General features: G+C 33.3%; 1 protein-coding gene across 1 annotated transcript in view; it reads right to left on the bottom strand.

Moving 5' to 3' along the window:
- Positions 1 to 9,904, bottom strand: part of LOC121322219 (integrin alpha-4-like) — a 29,869-nt gene that overhangs the window by 151 nt on the left and 19,814 nt on the right. The window contains exons 18-28 of the mRNA XM_041261849.1: positions 8,155 to 8,305; positions 7,727 to 7,825; positions 7,417 to 7,493; positions 6,983 to 7,072; positions 6,088 to 6,172; positions 5,383 to 5,490; positions 5,128 to 5,241; positions 3,463 to 3,582; positions 2,362 to 2,457; positions 1,847 to 1,966; positions 1 to 1,451 (exon numbers count right to left, since the gene is read on the bottom strand). The exon at positions 1 to 1,451 is cut by the window's left edge and continues 151 nt beyond it. Coding sequence (XP_041117783.1) covers positions 1,362 to 1,451; positions 1,847 to 1,966; positions 2,362 to 2,457; positions 3,463 to 3,582; positions 5,128 to 5,241; positions 5,383 to 5,490; positions 6,088 to 6,172; positions 6,983 to 7,072; positions 7,417 to 7,493; positions 7,727 to 7,825; positions 8,155 to 8,305 — 1,150 coding nt within the window. The 3' untranslated portion in view covers positions 1 to 1,361. The remainder of the gene's footprint in view (positions 1,452 to 1,846; positions 1,967 to 2,361; positions 2,458 to 3,462; positions 3,583 to 5,127; positions 5,242 to 5,382; positions 5,491 to 6,087; positions 6,173 to 6,982; positions 7,073 to 7,416; positions 7,494 to 7,726; positions 7,826 to 8,154; positions 8,306 to 9,904) is intronic.

The raw sequence follows: 9,904 nt of genomic DNA, 5'->3' as shown, positions 1-9,904 counted from the left end.
TGCATTATCATTGCAGGTGCAGTGTTCTCAAAGGCAGCTGTTTTTTAGGTCCCAGAAATTTATTGTAAGAGTTTTACTTAAGACAAGTTACCAAGCATTACAAACACTGTTGCAAGAGGTAAGGGGAGGGTAATTAATTCACTGTTTGGCTTCTGAGCTGGAGTCCCGTATTCACTGAGACACATTTCACACATTTAATAAAGAGCCAACATTCAGTTAGACTATTCAAATTGTGTGCTTTAAGCCTCACAACTAGCACTTATCATTGTAAACTAGTAAAATGAGTTGTCTATGGCTACAATAGAGGGAGTATCTTTGCAGATGTGAACGTGTATAACTGTATTCAAGTTGTAAAAACTATTTAAAGAAGACTCTCCACAGGAGGGCCTGTATCAAAACGAGATGTACATGTAGCTTTATTTATTGTTCATACAGGATGCATTCTTGGTTTTGTATCCATCCACAAGAAGAAAAAAAAAACTTAGTTTTCTTCTTGTTTTCCTTGTGCTTTTTGTACCCAATCATATTTTAAGGTCACCTGACTAGAAGTCGTAAAAAAGTATGTAAAATAATGATTACATTTAATTTTTATTTTTTACATATTGCTGTGTAATTTGAAATATTTGTACAGAAACATACAAATCCATTGTATATTTTGTAATCACAGTTCAGTTCTTGGTGCTTCCTATGTAAGGTGGCATTAAAGAAAAAAATAAAATTAAAATTACTTTATCTTGATTTAGCCAGTTAGCAAGAGCTGGTGTGATCTGGCCCATAAGCTGGTGAATAAAACTATATTTAACAAATAGAGCATTTCTGTGCTGCAGATACTAGTACAATAATATGTAACTATTTTATACCATTTAAATGTGTTTGGTCACTGATGCAGTGTCTGGTCCCCCTGTAATTTGGTTTTATCACCTGAGGTATAATATGATTGTTAATATGCTGTGGTTCAGAGATGCACTTAGTGAATACATTCCAGCTTATCAGATTTAAAAGATAAAGTGCATTTAATTTGTCTCGTTGACAATGTATCTAACAAGGTTTCATAAAATCAAATTTAAAACAAGGTGATATTAAAAGTAAGTTCATTGTCTTTGAATTGTATCACCTTTGAAAGAACTCTGCATACAGCATACTGTACTTGACAGTAACACGTAACACTGTCTCTGATAGAAACCAGTTCTTCTTTAACTTTGAAATACATATGCTTGTTTGAAGTCTTAATGCTGCTTTAAAAAACACGATCTGGTTTTAAAAACCATTCTATAACAATATTTTGTTTGTTTTTCCTTGAGTTTGTACTAGTTTTTTTCTTTTTAATATCCAGATGTTCTCTACCGTTGGTGGTTCTGTTGTCAATAGACATCTTGAGTCTTATTTACATAGTTCCAGCTTTCTCGATGGTCCTGTTCTTTCATTTTAAAATGTCTTTTAAAAAAGCCAACCTGTGAATAAAAAACATTTGAGGATTAAACAAGTGTTTTATTTCATGCTACTTTCATGGACATGGGTGGTCATATCTAAGAAAGCATTTTCCACCATGCTAAATTTGCACCATTTTTTTTTTTTTTTTTTTTAAAGGTTACAGAACTATCAAGAAATGACTATGGTATATATTGGAGCTCTTAAATTAACCTCTTGGAATGTAATGTTTGAAGCGTTTTAGCATTAATGTTTTGTTTTCTTTGTAAAAAGAAAAGTAAAATACTATTTTAAATTATAATAATTATAAAAAATAAACTAAAATAATTAACAGCTTAATAATAAGAAGGGAGTAAAAAAAAAAATGCCTTAAGTTTCTCCTATTTAAATGAAGATATTTATAAACTTTGACACCTACCTTCCAAAGGAAATATATAAGCAGCAAGAGTATAAAGAGCCCCACAAATAGGCTGAATACAACAATGGATACTTCTACTCTCCTCACTGGCTTCTGATCGTGATGGGCTTCCAAAATAATCTACAAAACATTTACAAGAAATGATACATAAGGGTACAGCTGCCAATAGCTGTCACTCGTTTCCCTTAGAACCTACATAGCATGTTACATTCTTCCTGATACATGTTTTACCAATGTACTCTAAACAATCTACGTTGTTCAATAAAATGCAGACAACTGTTCCAGATTTAACAAAGGCATTGATACAAGTCAAGCAAAACAAGTGATCATTTCAATCTTACATCAGAAAGGAACAAACATTGATAAGAGACCAATAGTGCATGCATTAGTGTCTGGGATTTAATGATGACTTCGCTGACGGCCAGTGACATTTATCACGGTTACACCCAAATGGTTTTGTGTGTGTTAAGACATTTCATATGCAAATCAGTCATAAATAGAGAGAAATTACTTACACTTGCAAACTGGTATTTTTGTAGTTCAATCACATATCTGTCCTGCTTGGGAAATGCGTCAGCTATTGTTTCAATATAAAAAATGGAAGTTCTACCCTGTAAAAAAAATAGAGTATTTATTCTAAAAACAATTCAGTACCATCAGACAATCAGCTTCCAGCTGTAAAAGGCTTCTATACAGGCATGTTTTTTTTTTCATTTTCACTTTCCAGTTCTGTAAGCTTGTCAGTGTCCCTTGTCAATGACACTCTTTCCTGTAGTGTAGATCAGCATGGATTAGAACCTAATTTGCTGCTACTGGTCAACAAGATGTGCTGCTATAGGCTCAGATAATGTCCCAGCAACACAACATATCGTACTAGTTTCAACTCAGTCATGGTGGATTGCTCGCTGCACTAGACTGACTCCTATCAGTTCACTCATAACATCCAGATAAACTAAAAACAACCTAACAAATCTGTCTTGTTTGACTTTGATCTACTGTAATTTTGGTCTGGTGGTGGGAGAAACTCATGACCATACCTTTAATCAGTATTGTGTACAAGAGCATGTTTGTGTACAACATAAACATTATACCTGAAAACAAAGTTTACCAATATTGACTCGGGCCATATAGCCAGTGTTGGGGAGTAGCACATCACATGTAACACATTACTGTAATCTGATTAAAGTTTTCAGTAAATTGCAAGAGTAATTGTTCCTTTCTCTGATAGGTAACGAAATGTGGCAATGTATTACATTTTCTGTAGAAAAATAACATTGTTACTTTCTTAAATAAAAAAAAGGAGTACGGCTGATGCATAACGTGGAAATCAGAAAACACAAGTCAAACTTTAAATCAGCCAAGTAAAGTCTGGGGGCGGATCCTGCGATAAGACAGGACAGGAATTAGCCACCCCCGAGAAGTAACTATTTTAATCTGTCAAAAGCTGCAAAGCTACAAAGCTTCAAAGTAAGTTACTGTAACTAACAATTGTGTTCAAGTAACTGTAATAGATTATGTCATAAAAGTAATGCCAAACACTGCATATGGCACTACCTACAATCTATTACTATTATACTATACTATTAAGCAAGGACACAAACAAATAAATAACTTACTAATGCCAAAACTAAAGGTGTTAGCTCCAGCTGTAGCTGAACAGTGGCTTCCTTTCTGGTTTCCATTTCTCCAAGGTCACAAAATATATTTAAACAAGAACTGTCATCCTCCATACAGTACTAGGGGGAAAAATGAATACATGAGAAACTAAACTAGCAACTAACAATATACAATGATGACAACAATAATAACAATATAAAGAATAATGTGCGCTCAACTGTACATAATCAATGTCACGAGAAACCCGAGATACAATTGCATTGTTATAATGCATGGTGACATACAGCAGCTAAAAAGTGTCAAGTGGGTCTAACCAAATTTCATAGACTTCTCTGAGGTAATTTCTTACTCAAGTTATGTCATTTACTGTTTTTTAGAGTGCCTGTGTTAATTTCCTCCTGTTTGTTCAGAAAAAAAAACTTCAAATTGGCAGGAAATTGTTGTTTATTTTGGTAGTAGCAGAATTAGTTTTGAAAATCTGACATCAGTAAGCTGAATGTTTAGTCTTATTAGTTACAGGGAGGCATCTGCAATCTTATTGTTGGTAAGTAGTATCGTACCTGCTAAATAATAAAAAGACTGCAAAACTCTGGCATTCATAGGAAACTTATAGTTTACCGGTATTATAATAATAATAATAATAATAATAATACTAATAATAATAATAATAATAATAATAATAATAATAATAATAATAATAATAATAATAATAATTGTTTAATAGGAATGACTCTCAGGCTAGAGAAGGATACATTTTCGTAGGAGAATCAGTGTATCATAAGAACATAAGAACATAAGAAAGTTTACAAACAAGGAGGCCATTCGGACCATCTTGCTCATTTGGTTGTTAGTAGCTTATTGATCCCAGAATCTCATCAAGCAGCTTCAGGGTGTCAGCTTCAACAACATTTTGAGTTGATTCCAGACCCTCACGATTCTCTGTGTAAAAAAGTGCCTTGTATTTTCTGTTCTGAATGCCCCTTTGTCTAATCTCCATTTGTGACCCCTGGTCCTTTTTTCTTTTTTCAGGTCGAAAAAGTCCCTTGGGTCGACATTGTCAATACCTTTCAGAATTTTGAATGCTTGAATTAGGTTGCTGCGTAGTCTTCTTTGTTCAAGACTGAATAGATTCAATTCTTTTAGCCTGTCTACATATGACATGCCTTTTAAACCCGGAATAATTTTGGTCGTTCTTCTTTGCACTCTTTCTAGAGCAGCAATATCCTTTTTGTAGCGAGGTGAACTGAACACAATATTTAAGATGAGGTCTTACTAATGCATTGTACAGTTTTAAAATTACTTCCCTTGATTTAAAGTCAACACTTTTCACAATATATCCAAGCATCTTGTTGGCCTTTTTTATAGCTTCCCCACATTGTCTAGATGAAGACATTTCTGAGTCAACAAAAATTTTGTCTCCTGCCATATGATCAAGTTAAAATGTATTCCAAGTGATTTACGATCCATAATGAAAAAAAATAAATGAAAAAAATACCTAGAGCAAAAGTTATAACATCCGTGCAGGTGTTCTGTAACCCTTTAAGTGAGTTGTGTTTTTAAGTGGCTGTCATAATTGTTTGCAGTTTTGTTTTTTATTTGTGTCTGTGTTCCGTAACAAAATAAGATTTGCGTCCTACGCATGCAGGTAGTGAATATGTATTTACCAATTGCCTGGTTGTTGTTTTTGAAAAGAAAAACACGACATCCTCAGTAAATGATGGATCTGGTACATCACAGTCTTTTGTATTATTCGGAAGATAACATTCTCCAAGCGAAGTCTAAAAAAAATCAAATAGAATTGAATTATTATAATACAGTATTTTTATATGAATATTAAACTATAAACATAATGCATGGTTAAAAAAAAATCATTTAATATCAAAATTTATCATATAATTTACAGAATGTAATTAAGATACCTTAATATCCAAAACGTTGAACAGTTTGAATGGGCGTGGTGCAATGGAATTAGGAATACTGATCTCCAGTCTAGAGTCAGGGGCCTTGCTGAAGCCAACATTAACTACCTGGAAATAAATGAGGAATCACTTAGTTACGCACACAGTACATTTATGACAAATCTATTCATTTATTCATTTTTAACAATCATACACTGCAAACATATGACTCAATATTTTTAAGATTATGATTGTCATACTCTTCTTCTCCAAATAGTACACTACAGTATTTTAGAGCATGTAATTAAAAGCATACTTTTAATTTTATACTTTTAAAGAAATATGTCTTAGTGTTTCCAATATTGATTTCTGGAGTATCTACTTAAAAATTGATACATCAAACAAAACAAAACGATCACATAATCATTTTTACCAAAACCACTAAGCCCATAAAACAGGTACTGTACAGTATTTATAATGTATGTCTCCTTGGGGGGGGGGGGGATCCTTTTTACTGTACAAGGCCACTGACCACAGAACCGACCTCACTGTCTCCATTTGCAGATGCAAGTGTACCAAAACAGTTTCAATAACTAATGCTGTTTTTTTGTTGATATGACCTCACCAAGCTACAAGCTACATATTCTAGTAATCACAGTAGCAAGCGCACAAATGGCTAACAGGGCCAGTATAAAAGGGAAAAGTTCAAACAGAAGATTAACTTACGGTAAAAGTATAATTAAACGTCTTAGTAAAACAATCAGATTTATTCTGCATCTCTTCAAATACAAATGAAGAGGGTGACACAAACCTGTTTTAAAATCAAAAGAAAAATAAACAACTTTATTCTTTTTTTTTGTATGATGCTGTAACTGATACAACATATCTTACTCATGTACATTTACCGTATTTCACAATATTAACAGCTGTGAAATGTTCTACCATTCTAAACAATATACATTCTTCTGAGTTTTCTTTTTTTTTAATGTGTGAAGCACTATACACAGTACTTCAGTTTTTCTAAATCAGCTCAAATGTACCAGAGCTGAGTGTCCTACATTTCACGTGCAGTTGCACTTCTGTAAACACAATGTCCTAAGAACAGTATACACAGCAAAAAGGGTAGCAGCAAGGAACTAAATGGCTAGGGTGCTAAAACTGACCATTTTCTTATGTGTTTTTTTTTTTTTTTTTTTTTTTTTTTTTTTTTTATCCAACTAACTAATGAAAAGCCAATGCTTTTTTCTTAGGGAGAAAAAGCAAATTTCTCCAGCAGTGTTTTTATAACGGGTACACACATATTGCAGTATGTCAATGCTTGCAGAAAGGCAGTGGGTCTATTTAATTGCATATAGATAAAAAACAGTGACAGGGTCTATCAAGGTTCTGCAAAGCTATCTGTAAAAATGAGTACAACATCAGGGAGATTTCCTGTTTTACTTGTTTAATAGATGACAGTATTTTGATTTGAACTATTTAGATCAATTGAATAGACCCCAGTGTGTGTATATTGGTTCAGTCAGGAAACTCATGTGACAGATTATTTATTAAAACATAGACTAGACAACATTACTATATTATAATACACTTTTATTCTCCTGGGATGAAAAGGATAGCTTACCCATGGACATTTAAGTCAACCCCATATCTCAAAGGCAATATTAAAGTTGCAATATTATCATGAAGAAGATCTGCTCTTTCTACACTTTCACTGTGAGGGTAAAAACAGAGCATGTCAAAACAGATATTTAACTACAATACAATCACAAAGCACATATCTCTCAGGCAGGTAATTACATGTCTGCAGGTCTAGTGGTTTAAACAATATTTTATAATCCTGAATATACAGCAGCAAGAAGCCATCTACTACACTTGTTATTCCCACTCATTATTTAAGCCGTTATCTGCTTTTCTTGTGCTTTAGTTATGCAATAGATCATATAATAAATGAGCTATGTTGCAAAACTTGAGGATGCAGCTCTCTGTGCTCCCAGTTTCACAAAGCTATGAGTATTTATTTTTCCAACAATGTAATTTTGATGAAACTGTGTTTACCAGGTTGCATTAACTGTTATGTTGAGATCCTCTGGAACACTGTCTTTGTTCACATCCAGAAAGAAAGTGACATCTGTCTGTGGAGCGAAGAGTTTAACATTTTAGTTCCACAAGACTTTGAAGTACACTCTTACAGATTGACCCTAATCCAGATTTTATGTTATGTTGAATAAAACTTTGCTGTATTAGTATTATACATTTTCTTAAATGCATCATTATATTTTAACATTAGCTAGATGGACAATGAAAATTAATTAGGATGAGTACAGTAAGGCATAAGGTTGTACAATAATTAAAAAACGTAGTCTACCTTTGTCAGAGAGTTGATATATAAATGGCCAACACTACAATCCAACCCCACAACCGACCTATCATCTTCCGCTATATCACAGCTAATGTGTTTCTCTTCCTGTAAATAAAAAGAAAGAAAGAAACAAACTGATCTTTGCATGGAATTTATAGAATATTTATCTAACATTAAATCTAACGCAGGGCTTAGTTGGTAAATGCATGGTAGGAAACAAAAATCCAAGTGCTGTAGCATCATATTTAATAAACATGTATAACACTTGTAAGGTTTAATTAATGCATTACATGTACTGTAAGTGTATAATACTTTTTGTTTTACCTTGAAAAGGTGCAGCTCACACAAACAATAGCATGAGACCTTACAAAAAACGGCACATAAAAGCTATGTGTAAACAATATAATATAGAGTGTGCATGTTACCCATCTTACCGAGTCTAAAACTTTAACAAAGTACAGAGTGTCAGGGAATCTGATGTGCAGAGAAGCTTGGAATGCATCATCCCCTGCATTGTATAAAGTCACATTCAACATCACAATCTTTCCATTCCCAAGAGCGAAATAAGGCTTGTCTTCATGAATCCTAGAAAATATACAGATATAAATATGATGACTTACAATGTGAAAAGCTTTTATACAGAAAGTCAGGATAAGTAAAGTAGAATGACTTTAACCTCTCTCTCTCTCTCTCTCTCTCTCTCTCTCTCTCTCTCTCTCTCTCTCTCTCTCTCTCTCTCTCTCTCTCTCTCTCTATATATATATATATATATATATATATATATATATATATATATATATAAGGCAGACCAGTTACAATCATATGCATTATGATTTTCTGGCTTTTAACCAAACCATTAGTCACTGAACACCTTCGGGAAGGAAGCTGGCATTTTGACAGCAGCAGAAGGTGAAAAAAAAAAGACTGCATAAACAGCGAGGTGTAACAGCTAATGAACAGGAAAAACAGTAAAAATACCAGCAGATACAGAATGAAAAGATATTTTACAGTTTAAATTGTGCTAAGTTGTGCTAACTTGTTTTTTGTTTTTTTTTTATCATCAGTTATTTTATTATTATTGTTATTTCAGAGGTTTGTCTTTGCTTCCTAGCTGGTGGTGATGTTTCCATGGTGCCACAGATGAGACGCTCACAAGCTTTGTGCAATGGAGGGAGCAGAGCACCAGGTGCGCATCTGGGAGGGTGACAAAAGCTTTTTTTTTTGTCTTATAACCATATTTCATCTTCCAAAAAAAAGAGATTCAGCACAATGCTTGCTTCTGTCTTTTAAGAACATATAGGTTTACCATAATTTAAAGAACAGCAGGGCAGTATTCCTTAATTGCCCTCTACATTAACTTTTGTCCATTATACTCAACCCTTTGTACTGCAACAACACCTGAGTTCAAGCAACGGGCAAGAACCAATATACATACAGTGGTGTACTGTCATTATGGGTTACCTGTAAGGAAGAGGAAATCTGTAGTTCTTCCTACTGTACAATAACATCATTAATATGCAGAAAATATTCCAACAGTTATTATGTTGCCAAAAGAATTGAATAAGATCTCAATTAAGTGATGTGAGGAAACTTAAACCAGCATACAGTACATACACATATTTGGTGTATCTGGTCACTCATTTCTGCAGAGCCTTTGAACATGCCTAAAATCAATGCAATCACCCACAGTCCAAGAGAGTAATCAATAGATACATAGATAATCCAATGACCAATTAAAGGGCAATGGAAATGCTAAAAGGTCATCTTTTAGATGGAAATGAGTTGTATGCTACTTAATGAGTGTTCTGTGTTATGCATATTATTGAAAAAAAATCATTTTTAATAACATTGAAAAATTGTTGACAGAAGTTATTGAAGCATTTCTATTTATATTAAGCTCCATCATCAAAAAGGTTTATCACAAAAAAATGGTTTTATTGTCAAAAAACACCAATTGCTGATGAAAATATATTGCACACTATAACTGATATAAAAATAACATTTACTAATAACAGATTTTTTTCACAAGTGGATCATAATTCAGTCCCCAGGACTCTTCAACTTCTGTGGATTACTAACTATACAGCCCTGTAAAAAAGCCTGCTGAACAGGAGAAACTAAACTAAAACTGTAAGTTTAGTGGCTTTGTGGATCATAGATCGTTCTATAATGTTTCAGTTTAAT

This window comes from Polyodon spathula, chromosome 10, assembly GCF_017654505.1.
Source record: "Polyodon spathula isolate WHYD16114869_AA chromosome 10, ASM1765450v1, whole genome shotgun sequence".
Taxonomy (NCBI): domain Eukaryota; kingdom Metazoa; phylum Chordata; class Actinopteri; order Acipenseriformes; family Polyodontidae; genus Polyodon; species Polyodon spathula.
Note: the sequence above shows the minus strand (reverse complement) of the source record. Positions and strands in the feature narration are given on the sequence as shown.